The following is a 23,935-nucleotide window of genomic DNA, read 5'->3' as shown; positions in this document are numbered from 1 at the left end:
CTCTTCATATAACCCTTTCTCTTCTGGGTCCATAACTGTTCCTTCTCCTGCCTCTCCAGGCCTGGAGATGGTGATGGCTTCCTTTGATGGATGCTGGGGTGTTTCAGCACCCTGGTTTCCCTTGACCTTGTTGGTTCCTTCACATGACTATAAATAGTCTCTTAATTAAACTCTCTTCATTTACTCCTTTGGGTATGTGATCAATTTCTGAGTGCTTTCTATATACCAGGCACTGTTCTGGCTACTGAATCACCCAATCCTCACAATGATCTAATAAACAATGACTATTCCCTTTTCACAGGTGATACACCTGGAGTATAGAGAGGTTGGGTAGCTTCTCCCAGGTCACACAGCTAGTAAATGATGGGGCCACATTTAGAATCCTGGCAGTGTGGTTCCAGAGCCTGTGCTCTTGACCAACTCACTCTACTGCCCTGAGGGTCTATACTTAGCAAAGGCAGGGTAGCACAGAAATTAACATCACAAGCCTTCAGGTGCGCAATTTCCATATACCACCTCATTTCATCCTCAACACCAGCCTATGAGGTTATTTCCACTCCTGAGACTCAGAAGGGTGCCTTAATATGCCCAAGGTCCCAGCCAGGACTGGTGGAGCCAACCAGGGTATAAATCCTGGTGTATCTCCCCTTAATACCAACACTCTTGACCACTACTCTGGACAGCCACTCCTATAAGCTGCCTGGTCAGACCCGGCACCAAAATGTGAAAGGTACAGTAAGAGAAAGTCTGGCTTAAGGTAAAGAACAGCTCTCTAACCATCAGAGGTATCAAAAGGAGGATATGCTACTTTGAGAAGTAATGCGTTCCCATTCACTGGAGGTAATCAAGCACGAACAGAAAAACTACTCACTGGGGCTGTTGTAAAAAGGGCAATGTGCTTTTCTGAGATGGCCTCTTTCTGCATTTGGAAAGGAATGGTTCAAGCTCACAGACTCTCCTCTCATATGCAGGCAAAGCTCTTCATCTTTGACTTGGTCTGGCTCTCTTACCAAGCAAGCAGAGCCAGTTTCTGGTTACCAGACAGAAAGAATAAGTACTCTGGCCTTAGATGCTCCCTATCCTGGGAAAATGCATATTTCACTTCATCCTTGGAAGAAGAGGCAATTAGAGCCCAGGGAAGATCTTTGTCTTCTCACCTCAACACACACACACACACACACACACATCTGCTTCAGCCCCATTCCTACCCACCCACACCACACACCTACACTTGCCCATTCCCACTGACAACACGTCCTCATGCCCTCATTCCCACCTACACTCACACTACACGTCCACACGCCGTCCGCCACACACTCCACATGCTTCTGCTCACCTCTCCCCCAGCACCATCCCACCCACAACACACCCACATCTACGCCAGTCACTCCCATACCCACTTCACCTACACCCCAAGCACCTTCAGCTCCAAAACACACACACACACGCACACCACCCTCACTTTCACCCATGGTACAAATGTCATGACAGAATCTTCCGTCAAGAGCTCAGGCTTTGGAGTCACATACACCTGGATTCAACCCCCAGCTAAACTCAAGCTGGGTGAGCCTGGGCAAAATACTTAACATTTCAGAGCGTCGATTTTCTTGTCTGTAAAATAGGGGCTGTAACAGCACCTACTTCATAGGGTTGTTGAGAGGTTGGAGTGGAAAATACAGCAGCAGAGAGTATCAAGGCTAGTTCTGGCGCAAGGTAAACCCTCACTAGGTGTCACCCAGGGGCTCTTGCAGAACCCCACCCTCCAAAATAACATAGGTTACAGGGTCTCTGGCCAGGAAGGATACTTCTTGCCTCATACAGTCCAGCCATGGCTACTTTCCTGGGATGTGGATTCTAAGAAATCTGAGACCACATCAGGAAGTTCCCATGAATAATAAATCTTGAAGACTGGGCTCCATCCCTTCCTCTCTCCCGCCCAGGCCCTCCTGACACCAGGTGGGGGAAAGCAGCAGAAAAATGAATCTTGGTCAGTGCTGGCTGGAGAACATGAATGAACCTCCAAGTTCCTGTTCCTCTCCCTATGTCCCCATGAAAGCAGCCATCAGAACATTAAGTATGGATGGAGCACTCTGCAATTTACAAAGTCCTCGGTCTTCACAATGACCAGGCAGGTGGGCGCTATGTCCCTCATCACTGGAGGCAGGGGAGTGCAGAGGCTGAAAAGTGCCGAGCGGCCAGAGTTCAAATTACAGCTCTGCCTCTTTCTAGCCGTAGGAGGTTAGGACAATTACTAAACCTCTCTGTGCCTCAGTTTCCTCGTATGAAAAACTTCATAATAATAGTGATAATAGTATCTACTTCATAGAGATGTTAAAGGATTAAATGAGTTAATACTTGTAAAGTGCTTAGAAGAGTGTCTGGTACATGGTTAGAATTAAATAGAGAGAAGTACGTTACCCTTGTCACATCTCCAGGATATAAAGGCTGAGAATAACAGCTATAATGGTATTTACCATCTACTGTGTGCCAGGCACCACACTAAGTGATTTACATACATTGGCTCATACAACACTTGCAAAGAGACACCACTGAGTCCGTTTTACAGATAGAAAAATTGATGTTTATAAAGGTTCACTGGCTTTCCCCAAGACTGAATCAGAACCAGTAAGAAGTAGGGTTTCTTTAAACACAGTCCTGATTGACTTTAAATCACCCCCTACCGTCTTCTTCCTCCTCCCCATCCTTCTTCACTGAACCCTTAATAAATATAGAACCTTCATCCTGTTTCAGGCACAGTGCTAAGTGCTTTCCACATGTTGGTACTTAACACAGTATTACCCAACTTAATCCTCAGCTCAATCATTAGCCCCATTTTATACCAAGAAACTGAAGCAGAGAGAGGTTAGGTATTAGCCCAAAGTCACAAACAATGAGCCAGTATTCAAATTCCAGATGTCAGAGATATACATACACCATGCATGTATTACACCACACACACATACACCCTACCTTAAGCTACACCAGATAAGCCACCGTCTATTCCCTGATTTAAGACCTTCTCAAGAGACATTATATCAAAACTACATCTGAAGCTGGTCTAGTTTCTCTTCTCACTCTAGTAAGTGAAATATCTACATTGCACTGGGGCAGACATGGACACACACACCCTCTCAACATCCACTTTCCAGAATCATTTTTTTAATAGGAACTTGCATGAGCTGGCAAAAGGATATGAAGCCAGCAGCAAAAATGTAAAATACTGGCAATGATTCTATCTGTACTGCGGCAGCACGGTAGCCTGTTGGAATGATGTCCTCAATGAACATGCCTCCACATTGTGTAGTCCCTCCCACATTAACTCTGGGTTTAGCATGTGACTTTCTTTCACCAATGGGAAGTCAATAAATATGACACAAACAGAGGCTTGATAAGTGCTTGCCTATTGGGACTTACCCTCTGGAGTGTTCCTACCATCATGTTAGAAATCCAGTCCACTTACATGGAAGAAAACTAAGGCTCCCAGCTAAGAGCCCAGATAATCAACAGATAGGTGAGTGAGACCATCTTGTACTATATAGCTATCAAGCCTCCAGATGACTGTAGCCATATGAGTGACCCCAGGCAAGACCTACAGAAGTACCACCAAACTGATTCTAGCCCAAATTGCAGAATTACAAGTAAATAAATGGTTGTGTGTTAATCCACTAACTTTGGGACTGATTTGTTTTGCAGCAATAGCTAACTGATACTGGTAGTGTGCCATGTCTTCTGCTTGCCCCTCCACATCTACTACCCACGCTTTTCTACTCTGTGGAAGGCTGACTTGTATATATTACTTCAAACAACTCCCTTGTCCTCTGGCTTCCATTCTGATTTTTCTCATGGAGAGCACTAGGGGAGACTGGATGGAGGTAGGAGAGTGAGGTCAGGGCTCCCTTTCTGCAGTGTTGTCATGGGCAGTCAAGGGCTGCCTCCCTTGACAAAGGTCACATCTCTGGTCAGAAGGCCCTGGCCTATAACTACATCTCCAGCTCTCACATGATTCTGGTAATTCTATTTATCTCCCCCTTCAGAACTAGGGGTGGTAACAGCTCCCCATTATTCTTAGCCCCAGGGTACTTCACTAACCATGGCTGGTTTTCCTTAATCCTGCTCATGCTTTTTTCCTCTTAAAAACTGTCCTCAAATTACAGTTTGAATTGCCATCTGTTTCCTGCTGGGATCCTGACTGACACAGGCAGTGTCAACAGCACATATTTTTCATGGAGACAGAAAACAACAGCAGCAACAAACTAGAAGCCCTCATTCCTCAGAAAAGTTGGGGAGATGTCAGCAGAGATTTGGCCAAAGCTATGGTTCAAGACCATAGACAGTGGCACATGTACTTTACTCCCCGTTTTAGTAAATATATGGAAGTGTGTCTCTCTCTCTCTCTCTCTCTCTGTGTGTGTGTGTGTGTGTGTGTGTGTGTGTGTGTGTAGGAATGAAACCAGTAATTGATGCACTTCCTAAAAGTTGGGATCCACCATCCTCTTATGATGTGACTCACACTTTTCTCCCTGAGGTTCATGCAGCAGAAGCTACCAGGATGGTACGGTGTTGAGAAGCCTTTTTCATCCCCTGAAATGTTCCTGCTCCTCCACTTAACACCTCAAATCCCAGTTCAACCCTCACCGTCCCATAATGCCTTCTACAGTCACCTGAGCCCTCTCTTCTCTGAAATTTTAATGTACTTGGAATTCAGAAACTCAGGGCTTAGCCTCCCATAGTTCACAGAAATCATCATCCACAAGACTGAAAATTCCATGGAGGAATGGAACTTCTCCTGTTATCAATGCTCCAATTTTCTTTTAGTGAACCATCCTTTTCCTATCTTATCCATGGGGTTCTGATGGAGCTGACCTCAACTACCAGCTATGGGGCAGTCACGTGACCCTGGTATGGGCAATCAGCATATTCCCCTCTTCTGGTTCAAAGTTGTTTTAGTTACCCAATACAAGACAATTAGACTCAATTCTGCAACTTTTGTTGGAACATCTTAGGAGGGAGATTCTCTGTTTTTTTCCTTACTGGGCTGAAGATGGGAAAATACAAACTTGGACTTGGTGAGGTTCGACCAGGTGGAGAAAGCCTGCCTGCTAGTGAGGCTACCCCAAAGGAAAGCAGAATTAAGAGATGGTTAGAACTCAGTCCTAGAGCCACGGGATCCAGTCACGCCTCAGCTGTGATTTGGACTCTTTGATTACATTGGCCAGTAGATGTCCCTTTGTATCACTTGAATTAGTTTGAGTTAGGTTTGCCATCAGTATTACATAAGGTTTTTTTTTACAGAAACACATAAAACATGGATATGTATGGACTGGTTGATGCAGTGTGACCAGAAGCTTGCAGGAACCTAACCCTGTATTTCCCCTGGGAGCAATGGTTGAGTATTTGCTAATTCAGTGATCATGGTGCTTCACAGAACATAACTACTACAAATAATGATCATCAACTCTCTCTCTCTCCCCCATATATGTATAGATATGTATTGATATATACATACACATACATACATATATACAAGTTATTTGTATATATAAAATAAATAATATATACATAATATGTAATGATGTTATATATCATATATACATACATATGTATTATATGTAAATATATATAAAATACTAGACTAATCAGCAAGCACTCCTACATTTCCACTTTTCCTCTTACAATAAGGACTATTAAGTGGGACAAATGCTTAGTAGTTTGGTCTGTTTTCTATTGTATTTTTCAAGTGTGGTAGAGGCAAAGGGCAGATAATAAGATAATTGATGCAAAGAGGTAATTAGGGAGGAAAACTGCCAAGGAGATACAAAGTACTGTCATTATGGCTTGTTTCCTGGCCAGTTTCTCCCATGCAAAACCAAAGGTGCATTTCAAACCCCATTCCTACACCATCACCATTCTGGGGCAGAATGAGGTGAAGCAGAAGAATAGAAACCAGCCAGGAGTGAACAAATTGACTTGGGGATTCACTGGGGATGGAAAACTTGCAGGAATCATCTAGTACACAGTCCTTCTGGAGCCTAATCAGATAACAAACCAGGGCTGGGAGCAAATGGGTTGGTAAGTACATTTTCAGTCTCTAGCCTCTGCAGAGCATGCTCAGAGGCGGAAGGTTTGCAGTGAGCCAGGGGTAGTTGCAAATGGTTCCTCTCCAGCCAGGCTGCCAGCTCAGTTTCTGCAATAAAATGAGTCACTGATGAGGGCTGATTTGAGGGAGTAGGATGGTCCTCATCTTTCAAAGCTGAGGACAAGTGAGGATTGAGTCCCCTTGGCCCTGATTTCCAGCTCCTTCTTCAGGAAAGCAAGGCAAACTTGAAGGTGATTTCTCTCTAAAAGAGGAGTTAAAGCTTTGCAGTTATTTCTGAGTTTTGGGTCTGGTTTTTGCATGGCCAAGCTGCAAGGAAAATCAAGAAAGGAAACGACAGTGTCCCCAAGAAGGCTTCATGGGACCTGGGGACAGAGAAACCCTGAGTGAAAAACCAAGCTCTTGTGACTTAGAACTGAAGCCAGCAGGAGGCATTGTGTTAAGGGTCTGGATTTAGAGGCAAGAGGAAAGAAGGTGATGTTCAACTCCTACCACTGTCATTTCATCTGGTGCTTCAGAACCTCTCCTCAATAATCACCTCTCCTAGGAAACCAACCTGTGTTCAGTTTAGGGACTCATTGGATATGAAGTATTTAAATCTAGACACTTCACTAGGGCTGGTCCTGGCTCTATCCCTTGCTAGCCTGGGACCTTGGCCCCTCGCTTTCCTGTCCAGAAAATAGGGCTTATCATTGTACCTTCTACTCAGGACCGATGGAAGAACTGGTTGAAACCAGACAACGTAGTGCTCCCAGCATGGTGCTGGCCTACATTAAATGCTCAGTAACTGGCAGCTCTCAATCCAGAGTAATGATAATTCTAATACAAAGTCCTCATTGCCAACCATAGGCTGTAAGGTTTGAACTTATACTCATGTCCTTTTGTTTTTTCTGCCTTCTGCACCTTGTGCTGCCCCTTCCTCTCCCAGGTACAGTAATCTCCATACTGAGGAGCCTCAGTGATCTTTTAGAAAGCTCGGGGGGTGAGCATTCTGTGGCCCTAGATCCCCAAGATGATGAGGGGGGCTGATGGGGCAACCAGAAAGAAGTGGTCAAGAACTGTCAAAAGGCACTGACAGAACCCGGGAGACCCTCATCAACTCTCCTATCTGCATAGCACTTTAACACACTGCAAAGATTTCACAATAGCATCCCTCTTAAGCATCACCATTTCCTTGCAAGTCACGTAAGATAGGAGTTTTAGGGCCCACTTTAAAGATGCCAAAAATGAGGGCACATAAGGTTAAGATGACTCACCAAAGGCACATCAGTGGTAAACAGAGGGACTGCCTTAGAACAAAGTGTCACATCCCTGGCTGCACCCTAGAATCATGGTGGGGGACGAGAGGAATTAATAATGCTAATTCCAGAACCCCAACCAAACCAACTAAAGAAGATGCTCATGGTGGGTACCTACATCATACTTTCTGAAAGTCCACCTGGTGATTATAATGTGCAGCTGGGGCTGAGAACCACTAGCTTAGAACCATGTGCCCCAATCCACACTCTCTCCAGCCTCCCTTTTCTCCAGCCTCCCTTTCCTCCAGCCAGAGCACCTTCAACTTGAATGTACGTCAGAGTCACCTGGAGGGCTCAGGAAAGGAGACCGATGCCCACTTCCCAGCCCCAGAGTTTCTGATTCAGGAAGCCTGGGACAGAGCCCCAAAAGTTGCATTTCTAAGTTCCAGGTGATGTTATGCTGCTGGTCTAGGGGCCACACACACTCTGGGGACCACCCCTGTGTGCAGTGCTAGAAAAACGGAACCCAGGAGACCAAATTTCCTGGTCCATGGTTTCCCTTCTGCCAACAGCATTCTCTTTGTTCTGGGTCAGAGCATATGTTACCAGAAACCAAGGAAGGCCAGGGGCGAGGCTGAATACTTTGGGGCTTTTTCTTCTCTTATTTCTCTCCTTTTAAAAATAATCCACCACTTAAGAGACTGTCACTGAGCATTTGCTGCTTGTTCTTCCACACATGGCCCAAACCCTTCTCCTGCAATGCAGGTCTTCTTAAATATTGAATAAGTCTGCTGCTCCACCAATTGCCACAGCCAGGGCTGAGGTAATGTCGATGTCGACAAAGGCTTAATACGACTAATCAGGTTACAAAGCTCAGGCTGCTGAGCTGGTTTTATAAAAGACCTTCACTTTCTTCCCCATCACCAAAATCTCTGGTGGCTCAACACCTTCCCTGACTGTCCCCCACCCCTTTCAAGATATGGGGATTGTTTTTTCTTTTACTGCTTTTGCTGTTTAATGAACCATAGGATGAGTTACAGCAGCCTGGGGAGTGGGTCAGGTTTCGAACAAGAGCAAGGAGCATTAGCTTGACACTGTCAGTGCTCATTTATCTAACAAATACTACTTATTGAGCACTTACTGTGTGCCGACACTGTGGGATATAGTGTATTGAGCTTACTGTCATAAATAAAACACTCAAATCCTCCTGCGCTGGTGGAACTGACATTCTAGTGAGGGGAGATAGACAACAAATGAAATAAATAAGTAAAATCATGTGTCACATGGTGCTAAGTGCTAGGGAGAAAAATAAAATAAAGAAGGAAGAAGTAGAATTCTGGAGGGGGGTGCAATTTTAAATAAGATGATCCGAAAAGGCCTCACTGTGAAGGTGATGTTTAAGTAAAGTCCAAAAGGAAGTGAGGTAGTGGGCAGAGAGTGGAAAGGATTAAGAGTACCCTCTTTAGAATGTTGAGCTCTGAGATTTCATCATCATCATCATCACCACCATCAAAATAAAAATAACTAATGTTTATTGAGCACCTCTCATGCCTGTTCCAAGCAGAGACTATATATATTGACTTGTTAAATTCCCAAGACAACCCCAGAAGGTAGATGTTATTGTCATCCACATTTTCCAGATGAGGAAACTGAGGTACAGGGAGATTTAGTAACTTGGTCAGTCACAGCAGCAGAGCTGGGATTCAAACCTAGGCAGACTGGCAACTATCCCTACCTCCTCCCTCCACTCTCACCACCCTCATTTTCAAGAAGGGACCCCACACCATGGTTAATTGCAGAACATAATCTCTCCCTGGTTGGGGTCCCACTGTCCTCCTCCTTTCTAGGGAGTCAGTGCTGTAAAGAGGGTGGGGTGCAGGGGGATTGGCCAATACATGAAACTCCTTCTGGGTCAGTTTAGAGTATTTCCTCCCCTGATTGTGAATCCTGTGCTGCAACTAGGGAGCCCTTTTCAAAACAGATCAGATCAGGTCATCCTTTTGCTTGTGAAACTGCATTGTTCTTGGGATAAAGACAAGTTGCCATACCATGGCCCTGCAGGTACTATCAACCTCATCTCACACTGTGCTCCCCCCAAACCTGTGCTCCAGCCATGCTGGCCTTCTTTGATCCTGGAATACCACCACCTCAGGGCCTTGGCACATGCTGTTCTCACTGCCATGAATGTTCTTTTCTCCTCTTTTTACTTGGTTAACTCCTATTCATCCTTCAGCTCCCAGGTCAAATGTCACTTCCTCAGGGAAGCCCTCCCAGATTACATCAGATTTCTTTGTCACATGCTCTCACAGACCTGTGTTCCTCTCTTTAGAACTCTTGCCTCAGGTTCTAATTATACATCCATTTGTATCATGACTGATTTATGTCTACCTCCTTGAGGGAAGGTACCAACTCTAAATTGTTTTCTACTATATCCCAACAGTGAACACAGTGCCTGACAAATACTACTAATGACCAGATAGAAGATAAGGATCCCCCAACCAAATATCCCTCAGAAAACAGAAATCCACCTTCTATCCAGGTCCTTAAAATATTTTTTTACACTGTCAAGTGTCTCTCATTATCTCTCTCAATTTACTTTTTTGAATAATGGAATAGTTTACGTAAATTCTTTCTAAACTTTTCATCCATCAGGCTCCAAATGGTATCTCTTCCTTTTCCTATTCTTCAACAAAAGGTTTTTGCAGTAGATGACTTTTATTAAAGTTATAAAACTTTCCTCATTTTTCTGCTTTGTTGATTTTTTTTCTTTTTTTTTGCGGTATGCGGGCCTCTCACTGCCGTGGCCTCTCCTGTTGCAGAGCACAGGCTCCAGACGCGCAGCAGCCATGGCTCACGGGCCCAGCCGCTCCGCGGCATGTGGGATCCTCCCGGACCGGGGCACGAGCCCGTGTCCCCTGCATCGGCAGGCGGACTCTCAACCACTGCGCCACCAGCAAAGTCCTGTTGATTATTTTTAAAATATGTGTCGGTGGCAGCAAAAATAGTTTTTATGGATTAATTATTTTATATAATATGTGATTTTAAGTATGTTTGTATAATATGATTGATGAATCAAATACTATAAATGGACATTTGACCATTTCATCTACATCCCTAATAGGTTTTGTTTTCTTTCTTTCAGCTCCTAACAGATTATTTTTTAAAGTCTGGCTAACCATTTTGTGCAAGTTACGAGGGACTGCTTTTTTTTTTTTTTTGCGGTACGCGGGCCTCTCACTGTTGTGGCCTCTCCCGCTGCGGAGCACAGGCTCCGGACGCGCAGGCTCAGCGGCCATGGCTCACGGGCCTAGCTGCTCCGCGGCATGTGGGATCTTCCCGGACCAGGGCATGAACCCGTGTCCCCTGCATCGGCAGGCGGACTCTCAACCACTGCGCCACCAGGGAAGCCCGGAGGGACTGATTTTACTGGAAAAATGTGGAAATTGAAGGTCAACCTTGTATTTGGGGCCATCTGACCTACATGGTAGTAGATAGTCAATAAATATCTATTAACTGAATAGTGATGATTATATGTTGAATGAATAAAATGATTGTATGTTGACTGAGGTGACCCCTAACTTCAATGCAGAGAAGATTAGACATTCTTTTCTGAATTATCCCCCTAACAAAAACGAACTCAGATTTATAGCTTCATGCAATCACCTCCTAATGTGCACTTAACTCTTACAGATCATGTTCTGTCTTAGGATTTTTATTTCTTCAGTTTGGCTCCAGAAGGTAAAATGATCAGGAGCGACAGGAGCCAGATCAAAGTTAACACCAGGAAGGACAATCATGCTGATCAGACCTGTCCAGCAATGTGTGGAATGACTTTGTAGGTGCTGAGCCAACCACCATGGAGGCATTCAAGCCCATTGGCCTAGGAGTGATGAAGAGGATTCACCCACGGGAAAGAGCAGCGTTCCTCCCAGAATGACCCAAGGACCGGCTGCAACCAAATCGGTCAGGAAACTCTTTACCCTGCAGGTTCCTGGGTACAACCCTGAATCTTCTGAATCACAATTTCTAAGGATGGGCCTTGAGAATTAAAAAAAGTACCCCAGGAGATTCTTTTTTTTTTTTGCGGTACGCGGGCCTCTCACTGTTGTGGCCTCTCCCACTGCGGAGCACAGGCTCTGGACACGCAGGCTCAGCGGCCATGGCTCACGGGCCCAGCCGCTCCGCGGCATGTGGGATCTTCCCGGACGGGCGCACGAACCCGTGTCCCCTGCATCGGCAGGCGGACTCTCAACCTCTGCGCCACCAGGGAAGCCCCAGGAGATTCTTGAATACGGTAAAATTTGATAACCCCTGAAGTTAATGACTAGGCAAAATTAGCGCCCAGACATTTGGATTTCTCAAGTGAGTAAAATTCTCTTCCAAATTTTAGGGGAGCCCTCCCTAGGGTTGTCAACTTTTGTTGCTGTTGTTACTTTCCAAGGAAGGGCACTAAAATATTTTTTTAAAGAAAGAAACTACCATCAACTATTGCCAATGTTTCATTTTTAAAGAACATATTTTAACATTAAATGAGCAGAAAAGACAATGTCAGACTAAAGGAAAATCCGTTCTAGGAAAATTTAGCTGGCAATATTTTGCCTATCTATAAAGGCCTAATTTTCCTTCTTTCATCAAGGCCAGTGGGAACTTTATAACAGGCCAGATGCATGTTTGGAAACCACTAGCATAAGCAAGTGATCTCCAAGAGCCTTCCTGAACTAGGCAGATCCAAAGATCTTAGAACGAGTTTGTATCGGCTACTATGAAATAACAACAATGGTGACGATAGGGTCCTGGGATCTCTGCCCATATGAACCAATTTGATCCTTATGAGAACCCTATAAAATACATGTTGTCGTTAACAGCATCCCCATTTTATAGTTGGGAAAAAACCCTGAGGTACAGGGAGCTTTGGTAACTGGGCAAGTCTGTACAGTTAGAAAGGGATGAAGTGCAGATTTGAACCCAAGGAGTCTTAGCTGTCATTGCGGGGCCCTTACTGCTGGGCTATCCCACAAGCAAGTCAGGTTTTACAAATGCCTGGTACACACACACCCCTGGCTTGAGCCAACCAACTGGTGGTGCTGAAGAACAAAGAGCCCAGAGGTTTGCTCATGGCACACGCAGCGGGGTGAAGACAGAAGCTGAGGGAGAGGGAGATACCCAACTTCCCCCAAAGCATGAGAAGTAGCCTACAGAACCCTGTATGTTTACCCTGGGGCTCCCAGCTCCCCATGGGAATCAGCCACCTGCCGGTAGCCAGGTGTTCTGTGACTTGGAGCACCCACCTGGAAGCGCTCACAGCCCCAGCTGCTGGGGCCCCACCAGGAAGGATGCTGAGGGCACAATTTTAACTGTCTGCTTTTTCCAGCATTTTGTCACATTCTGTTGGTTTTAGGCTTTGTCGCTGCCTTTTCCTCTGGGGAGGGGGGGATGGTGCACGTTAACCGGGTGGGAAGGGAATTTGCAGACCTCACTGAAAGGCCCCTCCCTCTGAACACCCTGTTGGTCTTGCCTCTTAACCCACTGGCCCCTCTCCACATCCCCAGAATCACAACCGCTGAACCACTGCCAAGAAGGGAGGGTCCCATCCCCTGGTGTGGGCCCTGGTTCCTCCCTCTCCCCCATATCTGACCTGACTGAGCTACTGCCGAAGCCCCCCACCTCGGATCTTACCACCGTCTTTCTTCCACCGCTTGGCCCAGGCGCCATCGTTGCTCCCCATCACCGGTCTCCTGGCTTCCACCCCACCTCCTGCAGTCCTTTCTCCACTCAGAAACCAAAGTGATCATTACCAAAATTGTAAATTAGGTCATGTCACTCTCCCGATTAAATCCCCCTTCCCAGTGAAATAAAATCCAGACTCCTTGCCTACCCTGGCAGGTCCTGCAGTCCCCAGGGCCCTCCGACCTCATCCCCCTCACTTTCCCCTCATCCCACTACACTGGCCTTCTTGCTATTCCCTCAAGACACCACAGGTGTCTCTGCCTTTGCACTTGCTGTTCCTCCAGCCTGGATCCTGCTGGCTCCTTCTAGAAACTCAGCTCTCAATCCAAATGTTACCATCTCCCCTGGCCATCCTTTTTATAACTAAATTGTAATAACTAAATTCTCTCTCTTCCCCCACCATTTATCACTCTCGATCATGTCATACCATTTCCTTCATAGCACTTAACATGGTCTAAAACCATCTTATTTGTGTGTTTCCTTGTTTATTGCCTTTGTTCCCCACTAGACTGCAAGCTCTAGGAAGGCAGGGAACTCTGTCTCATTCACTGCTGAGTCCCCAGTGCCTGGCACATGGCAGTATACAATAAATATTTGAGAATGAATGAATGATGGAGCAAATAAATGAAAGGGAATGAGTTTGCAGAAAGCAGTGATTCTCAAAGTGGGGTTCCTGGAGCAGCAGAATCCACATCACCTGCGAGTGATGTGTTAGACATGCAAATTCTTGGGCCCCACCCACTGAATCAGAAACTCTGTTTTAACAGCCCTCTAAGGGATTCTGACACAGGCTTAGGTGTGCGAATCTCTGCCATAGAACCACCTACAGTCTCTCACTGGATCCCCTCTTATGACTAAAAGTGCATAACTAACTGACTGGGTGGTCAGTCTTGTCGGTGGAAGGAAGTAGGGAAGGAGGAAGGAGTCAGCCCTGTGCCCTTGACTGACAACTGGCCTCTGCATGCCCAGGTAGTCTTCAGGCCCCAGAGCCATGCAGAGCACACCAAGGCTGGGAAGGGCTTCAGAGACCACTGTGTCCCTCCCCAGAGCAGAAGGGCCGGCAATTTGCCCAGAAAGCCACATCTCTGGCCTTTTGAAAGCTCCACAGAATCCCAAGCATTTGATCTCGCAGTAAGATGACCACCTCGTCCTGGTCTGCCTGAGTCTCTCCCAGTTTGAACACAGAAAGTCCTGCCTGCCAAAAATCCCCTCAGTCCCAGGCTAACTGGGACAGCTGGTCATCCTACCTGGAGGCCTGACTTGGGGTCTTGGGACTCACAAATGCATTCCCTTCCCAAGTCACTTTGGTATATCTGCATGGACAAGACTAAAGAAGGGATGGGGAAGGGCAGGGGTTAGGACAGGAAGATAAAAAGATTGGGAGAAAATGCCAGTGGAAGGGAGACAGGAGAGGTCAGATGAGGGGGGGAAAAAGGGGAGGAAAGATGAACCACAGGAAGAAAGAAAGGGAATTTTTAAAGGATGGGAAAGATGGGGAAGGGGATGGGTTGGGGGTGTGAAAAGCGGAGAGAGAAAGACAGAGACAGACTTAGAGACACAGCGCTATGGTGACAGAGGAAAAACTGACAGGTAGAGGGGGAGGGGATGGGGGCAGGCACAGGCTATGGGGCAGAATGGACCACACAGATGCCTTTTGGCAGCATCTCGCATGGAGGGCCTCCCAACAAACTTCAAGAAATCATCTCTCTTCTCAGCAGCCCCGGAATGCAGCCTCATCATCAATGGCTGGCACCAAACCTGCTTACCAAATCTATTCTCTACTGAAAGCTTCTTCCATTCACAAGTTGCCGCTTGTCATGGTGTAGATGCATTAGAAGAGGAAAGAAAGGAGAGAAAGGGAGAGAGAGGAAGGAAAGAAGGAAGGAAGGAAGGGAGGAAGGAAGGAAGGGAGGGAGGGAGGGAGGGAGGGAGGGAGGGAGAGAGGAAGAAGTTAGGAAGGGAGAGAGAGAGAGAGACAGAGAGAGAAGAAAGAAAAAGGCAGGTGAATGAACTTAGAAGATTATATTAAGAGATGTGGAGAAATTTTTTTTTCTTCCACTCTGCAAATAAATCCTTCACAAACCAAACACCATAATGATGCTGTCAGATGAATTTCCCCTTGTTGATTAATTGCAGAGTGGTGGGCAAAACCCCAGCTTCTTGAGGCATGTTATCTTGCTCACTAGCTGGATTCCTAAGACAGAGTCTGACACAGCTCCATTGCAATGAGATTTAAGTGTGCATTATATGTCATTAAAAGTAATGACGGCAAGACAATTACTTTGAAGAAACCACAGTGACACATTGCATATGGCAGTCTGGTGCCTCGGCACTGCACAGTGGTGTCCCACATTTCCCTGGCCCAAATGGGAAGCTGTGTTGGGCTAAGAGGAACCAGGTCTGTTCCCTGGCCAGGCTGGAGGGCTGACTCTTGACGCCTTGACAATGAGCCATCCTATAACCTGAATCCCTGGGTGCTGCCTGAGAAAGAAGCAGCCCTCTGGAGCACTCAGGTTAGCAGGGAATGGGGTCAAACCTGGTAGGTCCAGCTCGTGCTCCCGTGCGAAACAGAGGGATCCAGTAGCAAAAAGTAAATGATGTGTGCTGAGGAGGCAACAGACCTCAGCCCCTCGGGGGATGATGAGGGTGGGGGACCTTGGCAAAAATTCTGAAGCTCACAACACACCCAGAACTGTTATAACTAACACCTGTAAAAGTGTTTTGCATTTCAAAAACTTCTTTATAGCACTGGAGGCTTAGGAAAACAGATCCCAGGGCCCTGCACTCAGAGTTTCTGATGGGACAGGTCCAGAATATAACGCAAGAATTTGCCTTTCTAACAAGTTCTCAGGTGATGCCGATACCACGGGGGGGGGGGGGGGGGGAGGAGAGGGGGAGGGGGGAGGGGGAGGGGGGCGGGGAGGTGGCCAGGACCACAGTCTGAGAACCACTGAGTTAGATGAACCACCCAATTCAGGCGAATCAGTCTTGAGCATTGAGAGCTTTTTACAGCAGAATGTGAATCCAGCAGTGTTTGTCTTTCTTTGCATTTTGCCCTCTCAGGTGAAACCTCAAGCTTAGTATGTGCAAACTCCACTCCCCATTCCCAAAAAGCACTCCCCTCGGACTTCCCTGGTGGCGCAGTGGTTGGGAGTCCGCCTGCCGATGCAGGGGACACGGGTTCGTGCCCCGGTCCGGGAAGATCCCACATGCCGCGGAGCGGCTGGGCCCGTGAGCCATGGCCGCTGAGCCTGCACGTCCTCCGCAACGGAAGAGGCCACAACAGTGAGAGGCCCACGTACCGCAAAAATAAAAATTAAAAAAAAAAGCACTCCCCTCACTTTTCAGAGAGGATTTTACAACTCCTCCTCACTGAAGTGTAAATGACTAATAAGGCTGGATGCATTATTCCACCCAAAAGCATCTTTATCCAAGAGCAAAGCCTAAAGACAAAGGATGAAACTTTAATGATGGAATTTCACATATCAGTGAACTGAGTGCTTTAGGGTGACAAAGGAAGCCCTCTTTGTACCAGCCCCCCAAAAGATCACATTTTGTAGGCAGCTGCTTACTTTATCTAAGTCCCAAAGGGATTATGTCTTTGTCACTATTTTTTGCCAATGCCCGCCATGGTACCAGGCATACTGTAAGTACTCCATAAATGTATGACACATGAATAAATGTCAATTAACACTCTTGACAGGAGGAGAGAGAGGCCAGTCCTTTGCCTGTAGCAGATCTGAGATGAAAGCCAAGCCCTTTTAAACTCTTCACCAATGACTCATCATAATCAACAAACAGTAACTAAGCACCTACTGTATGCAGCTCTCTTGCTGGACCATAGGCCAAAGGCACCTCCCCAAACTGACCAGTTCACTAGTCAATCCAGGTTTCATTCATTCATTCATTCATGCAAGTCATTGCTGAGCATTTGCTGTGTGCTAAATCTGACTCCAAAAAGGAAGACGGCACAGCCTTGGCCTGCAAGGATCTCGCCTTGTAGCATCTCAGGAGCCGTATGCAGGAGCATCGTGGCAGGGAAAGCACCATAGCAGGGAAGGGAGGGAAAGCTCAGGTCTCCTAGGAAAAATCCTCGGGCTCCGAGCTGGTGAGTTGAGATGATTCAGCAAAAGCCTCCCAAGGATTTGGAGGAACGAAAGACTCAGAGTAGTCAGGAGGGCTTCTCCTCCTGAACTCCTTCCTCCAGGGCCTACCCACCACACTCACAACTGCCCTGTTTCCTCAGGGCCTCACAGGCTTAAAGAAAGGAGGTCATTATGCCCATTTCATGGGTGAATAAAATGAGGTCTGGGGACCCTCAGCAACTGCACAAAGACCACATACGGAATAGTGGGACTGGAAGTCTACTGTCTCCAAGCCACGTCCTCTTTCTCCTGGGTCCCAGAGCTGTATGCCTGGCACAAAGGATTCACCTTCCTCTATCCTAGCCCAGTCGTACTTTGGTCGGGGTGATTTCACTGTTACCATCACCAACAGCATCTCCATCACTCACATTTGTTGGACACTTACTCCTTGCCAGGCTCAGTACTAAGCACACTGCAAACATTAACTCAAAATTCTCACAGTTCCTTTACTATCCTTACTTTAAAGATGGAGAAACTGAAGCCCAGAGCGATGATACGACATAACTATAAAGTGTTAGAACCAGGATCTAAACCCAAGAGATCTATTTCCAGAGCCCACACTCTTCACCACCACACTGCACCTGAGGAAAACGAGGCTGAGAGAGGTTTAGGGTCTTGCCTGAAGTCACACAGCAAGGAAGCATTGGAGCCAGGATTCAAACTCAGGTCTGGCTGCTCCCAGGGACCCACACTGCAGCGCCTGGAGGCTAAAAAGGCTGTTAATGAAGCAGACAGGGGTGGGGAACAGGAAGGAGAGGGGGCTATTTCTGTGGTGCCTCCTTCACTCTCCCAGCACATCAAGGATCTCCATCCTGGGTGGCAGCTGAATAATTTAAGCTCATCGGCTCCAGCCCACCACTACTGGGTCCCAGATTTATTTTTATCCCAGGTTACAGCCACAGTGCTTAACAGAAATAAACCATGCTGTTCGCTTCTCATCGCCTTTACATCAACTCCGATTTGTCTGCATTCATGATCAGCTCCCCTCTTGAAGGCGATAAAGAACAGAAGACAGGTCCATATGTCATGGTGGTTTTTGTTAGAAAGTCACAAACTCTCTATGACCCACAGAGAGAGAGAGAAAGAAAGAGAGGGTTAAATAAAAGTAAATACCACAGCCTACAAATAAACCACCCTAACCAGACCCACAGCCTTAGACAGGCAGCCAGGATGTGTACAGGCAGCAAGAAAAGAGAAAAGGCAGAGCAAGCTGGGGAGACTGACTTCCCAGGCCACCGCTCTGGACTGCAGAATCTCTGGCCGCTGCCTCCCTCCCACCAGCGAGAAAGGAAATGTCCACATTTGTCTCCACGGTTATGCTTCCTGATTACCAGCACAGGATGGAGAGGAGCTGCTGAAAGTCCTCCCCCTGCACGCTGGCTGGGTGGGGGGAGTGGGGGCTGCTGGAGCCAGGAATGAAAGCATAATGCCTTGTCTTTTATGTTGCTGTGAATGACTTACTGTGTGGTCTTGGGCAAGTTTCTTTCCCTCTCTGGGGCCTGTGAAGGGTCAGACTAGATCAGACGTTCCGAACTTGAGGTGCTCAGGTGGGCTATAGGGTATATGCATCTTTTCAGAGTGGAGGTTCTCAAAGGGGTCCTTGGTGTCTCCCTGGGATAAATCTCTATAAGGACTGCAAGTGCTGCCAAACCTGGGTGTCTACGCAACTGAAGCCATAAACAAAGAAGACCCCTCTCCAGCTGAGCATAGGATTCTAGGAACTAGCAAAGTTCTCGGAGGGTTGATCCCCATCCTGACTCACCCAAACAAAACCTCCTCAACACATAGGATAAATTCCCAAACACAGTGCTAACCATTCCTAGAACCGTGAGTGTGTGCACACACATGCACACTCATCACATAGTCATAGAACCTCAGAGCTGGAAGGGGCCTTGGGGTCACATAGACCAACTACCTCATTGCAAAGATGGAGAAACTGAGGCCCAGAAAGGGGGGGCAGAGCTGGGGCTGGAACCCAGGTCTCCTGATCGAAGTCCAAGGCTCTTTCCAGAAGATTGTTTCCCTTTCCCTGGTGCACCATAATGCACCAATTCAAATGTGATGAGGGAGGAGGGAGGGCAGCCTCTTGGATCTTAACCACCCCCAAGGAAGTAAGGCTGGGAGGCAGCAAGTAGATGTTCAAAAACACCCACGTGTGGACAGCCCAGTCCCAGCTACCTCAGGCGGGCTGGCATGCACTGCATGGCTGAACCAGTTGTTATAATATGTATGTATAACTGAATCACTTTGTTGTACACCTGAAACTCACACAGCACTGTAAGTCAACTATACTTATCTATATATAGATATATAAAAACACATAAATTCTACATATTATATACTCTATATATTCTACATATTATATATTAGAATATTAGATATATATATTACATATCCTAATATATAATATATAATATTCTTCTATAATGTATTATATATATATATTAATACCCCTGCACTGTATGGTTATATTGCACTGAGGCCCCTGTGGTTCCCTTGATACTCCCCTGTCCCCCTAAACCTCCCCATAATCCAGCAATTAAAGAGTTAACACTCAGCACAGCAGGGGACCCCTAAGATCCCCCACTCCAGGGCCCCAGCCATGGTCCAGTCTGACCAGTTAATGGAAAGTTCAATATTTTAAATATCGCCCATGGACAGATCCGTGGCTCCTGATTTGAACCAAATTTCCCCACATTCATCCTTCACACTTAGGCTTCCCAGGGAGGAAACGAAGGCAACTTCCTCCTCAAGGTCACCCGACGAGGAAAGCCTAGGATTTTGAGGACCAAATCTTTGGTACTAACCACCAAGCATCCCTCCCCCTCTGCCTCACATATCTTTCCTGAGCAGTCATATGCCCTGGGATTTTGGTGTCCCCACTTGGCTCTGGGGCTGGAGAAAATGACTGAGTGGACTCTGCTTACACTTGCCAGTCTCTGGGGCTGATTTTTTTTTTTTTTTTTTTGCAGTACGTTGGCCTCTCACTGTTGTGGCCTCTCCCATTGCGGAGCACAGGCTCCGGACGCGCATGCTCAGCGGCCATGGCTCACGGGCCCAGCCGCTCCACGGCATGTGGGATCTTCCCGGACCGGGACACGAACCCGTGTCCCCTGCATCGGCAAGCGGACTCGCAACCACTGTGCCACCAGGGAAGCCCTGGGGCTGATATTTTATTCCTCCCACCTCCAAGACCAAGAACTGAAAGAGGAAATCCTTGGGGGTGCAGAACACTGAAGTGGCCCATGAGATAATAGCGAAGATGCTAAAAATAAGGACATTCATTTCCAGAAAGATAGATGTAATCAAAGCAGGAAGCAAAGAAAATCCCCTTTTGATGGGTCACAGATTAGCAGCAAAGGCATTTAAAATTAAATGTGAGCTTTGGATTCAGTTACAAGGGACCTCCCCTTCCCACTCACTAACAGGTTGGTGAGGCTTATTCCACCAGAATAAAGAAACTAGAGCAGGGTATGGTCTGCCCTGGAACAGATCTGAAGCTGGAGCCTGGAGCCTGGAGCCTGAAGCCCTTCCCCAGAATCTGAACAAACACTGTTCCCTTCTTTCCCTACTCTGAGACAGACTCAAGGATAAAGTCCCCTGGGCTGGTGCACCCTCTATACAATCACTTACAGGTTATACCACCTGTGAAAATAAAACATTGTCTGCTCAGCAGACAGCTGACTGCTCCCCTCTGGCCTGCCTGACCACTCATTCCAAGCAAAATGTGGTCCTTTCATGTCTCCCAGTTCTCTCATTTCAGGAAGCTTATAACAGCCAAGCTTGCAAAAGAAAAAACCACCACAATTAAATTATTCAGCTCTCCCTGGAAGATGGTACTCTCTGAGCCCAGTCCTATGCAAGACTCACTTGGTATGCCTAGGTTACCCTAGGCAAGGGTGAACCCTTCAGCCTTAGGTGACCGTTTCTCATCCAGAGTCAAAGTGCCCACCCACTAGATCAGAACACCCAGTGATCCCCCCCCCATGCCAGGCTGGCCAGCCCCACAAAGGGTTAACTCACTCAGAGAACTGCCAGCTACTTCCAACAGCTTCTGCTGCAAGGGAGAAGACAAATTGGGCAGAAGCCACAATTTTGATCGCATTACCTAAAACATTAGCATATTTTACCCTCACCCTGGGCAGTGAGCAGAAATCTCATTTGGCTTTGGGGTGTTGCTTAGGCGATCAAACACTGCAGAATGTGGGCAAACAAACGTGGTCATTCCTCAACATCCCTCCCCTCCCACCAGCCCTCTATCCCACAAGCTCATGTACACATCTCCTCGCAACTGGGATTCCAATACCCCTAGCCCATTTGCACAGTTAAGAAGAATATCACTTACCGAGACACCAGAGGATTGCAGGGGGAATGGGTGAGCCAAATTCTTGCCAACTCCTCTCTTCCCTGCCGGGTGGGAAAATGCTAACTCCGGATGACTTGGTTTGAAAGCTCAGCGGAGATGCCTGAAAGAAAATTGTTCATTTGACTCTCCTACTCTTCCCAAAATAAAATCGAAGCAACTGCGCGCACACACACACACACACACACACACCAACTACCCCTAAATCATGCAGGTCCATGATGAAAAGAAATACCACTGCCAGAAGAGGAGGAAACTCAGACCACTCAGTGGACACAGTGGCTCTCTCAGACTGCCCTCCACATGGATGAAGGTTTTTGCTCTGTGAATCAATCTCTCTCTCTCTCTCCTCTCTTTCTCTCTCTCTTCCTGTTTCTCTCTGTCGTCCGCGTAGACGACTCCGCGCTGCTGGCAGTAGACGTATCAATTGCTTCCCCAGTGCCGGAATCAGTGGCAGCTGCCGCCACTGCTGCAAAACCCGGTGTGAGCAAGGGAGGGGGCAGCAGCTTCCAGGCGCAAGGGGAACCGAGCCTGCCTTCCACCCGTGATTTAAGTGTGAGGTGCCTGGAGAAAGAGAGGTAGGAGGCCGCGAGGAGAGATTGGGCGCACCAGAGATCCTAGCTGGTCGAAACGGCAATCAGGAGATTGGCGATCAGCACCGCGGACAGCGCTAAAACGCGGCGGCGGATGGGATGGGCGGGAAGCGAACCCTTAGGCTTCGAAGTCAAGTTATTGGATGGTAAGAGCAGAAAAGGGGGAGAGTCCAGGGGAGGTGGGGGGGGGGGACAGGACTTCTCAACATCACACAGTGAAGTCAGTGACAGCCTACCTACCACACACTTGTTCTAATCTTGTCGCTCACTCTCGGTGCAAAGAAGCTGTAACTTCACAGCCCCTTTCCCACACACGCCCCCAGACCTTCACTGCTCATCTCTGCTCAGAAAAGAGTTTGACCCCAGTGTGGGAGCCTCAAAGTGGCTTCTCCCCCCACCCCACAAATCAGCCCAGTTGACCTGTCTTCACCCACATTGCTGCAGATTTCTGACCTATACCTCAGATGCCTCAGAATTCAGAGCAGGAAGATGAGGCTTAGGAAATGGAAATTTCTATGGGGCAGAATGGCTTAGTTGAAATAGCACTTTACAGGTTTCTGGAACCAAGTCTAGCCCCCATACAACCTTGGAAAAGTCACTGAACGTCTCCAAGTCTTATCTGCGAAATGAGCATATGACTATCTGATTTTCCTCAAGACAGGAAGCAAGAAGTTAAAAAGCAACAATAAGAACACCCAAGTTGTGGGTTGGTATAATCCCATGATCCATAACCTGTCCTGTGATTCAAATGTCTTGACAAAAGGAGAAAGGAAATGACAGCCAATCCAGAATGGTATGTGCCAGCCTCACCTTTCAGCTTATGGTTTGAGTAGGATGAAGTTGGGAGATTACAGAAGGTCTAAATCAGACAGTTGAGCCATAGCCAAAGACCTATCCCCAAAAGACCCAGATTCATCTTCTGAAGTGAAACCACTATATGGACAAGAAAATAAAATCATTAAAAGGAGAAATATACAAAGAGAAATTGATTCCCATGGCTTCCAATGTTCCAGATCTCAAGGGTCTTATTCCTGCTTAATGTGAGGAAAGGGCAGGAAATCTCAAATAGGTCAAGATCTGTTTAGAACTTCTCTGCAAAGTAAATAAGAACCCTCTTTACTGGGGACCCTCCTCTAAACGGTCCCACTTAGATGGCCCAGGGTGAGCCACCACATTTGTCACTTAATCCCCCTCCCCACCTTGAAAAGTAGAACTTAAAATGTCAGGATCTTAGGGATCATTTACAGCTTCACTTTATAGATGATCATGATGATGGTGGTGGTGATGGTCTTGTGGTGATGGTGGTGGCGATGCTGGTGGTAGTGATGATGATGGCAGCCATCATTTATCGAGAATCAACTACACACCAGCCCTTCTGCTAGGAACTTTACATGTGTCATCTCCTTGAATCCTCACCACGACCTTTTGAGGGAACTATGATTATCTCCACTTTACAGATGAGGAAACTCAAGAAATTAATTATCTTGCATAAGTTTATACAGTAGGTGGCAGACACAGGATTGAAACCCAGGGTTGTATGATTCCAAAGCCCATGCTTCAGAATGTCTCTCTCAGAGTCAAGTTCAAATGCATTCTACAATTTTTTGGCAGGACTTCATTGAATCTTTTCTAGGAAGATCCTCTGACATAGGTTCAATGCCCTCACTGTACACATGGAGAAACTGGGGACCAGAGAGGGACAGTGACTTGCTCATAGCCAAAGAGCTAGAAAGTGGCAGAGTTGAGTCTAGAACTCAGGCTTTTCAGATGCCAGG

General features: G+C 47.0%; 1 protein-coding gene across 9 annotated transcripts in view; it reads right to left on the bottom strand.

Moving 5' to 3' along the window:
- The window catches only part of RPH3A (rabphilin 3A), a 98,395-nt gene extending 76,089 nt beyond the window's left edge, over positions 1 to 22,306 (bottom strand). For 2 of the 9 annotated variants that reach the window (XM_030860486.2, XM_060311092.1), the window contains exons 1-2: positions 21,803 to 22,170; positions 21,550 to 21,670 (exon numbers count right to left, since the gene is read on the bottom strand). Coding sequence is in view for 2 of the 9 variants with exons in the window: in XM_060311088.1 (XP_060167071.1) it covers positions 13,009 to 13,044 (36 nt within the window). In the remaining 7 variants the exon portion in view is untranslated. The other 7 variants (XM_060311095.1, XM_060311094.1, XM_060311089.1 and 4 more) reach the window with 7 other exon arrangements.
- Between the last annotated feature and the right edge of the window lie 1,629 nt (positions 22,307 to 23,935).

The sequence above is a fragment of the Globicephala melas genome, chromosome 13 (genome assembly GCF_963455315.2).
Source record: "Globicephala melas chromosome 13, mGloMel1.2, whole genome shotgun sequence".
Lineage (NCBI taxonomy): Eukaryota > Metazoa > Chordata > Mammalia > Artiodactyla > Delphinidae > Globicephala > Globicephala melas.
Note: the sequence above shows the minus strand (reverse complement) of the source record. Positions and strands in the feature narration are given on the sequence as shown.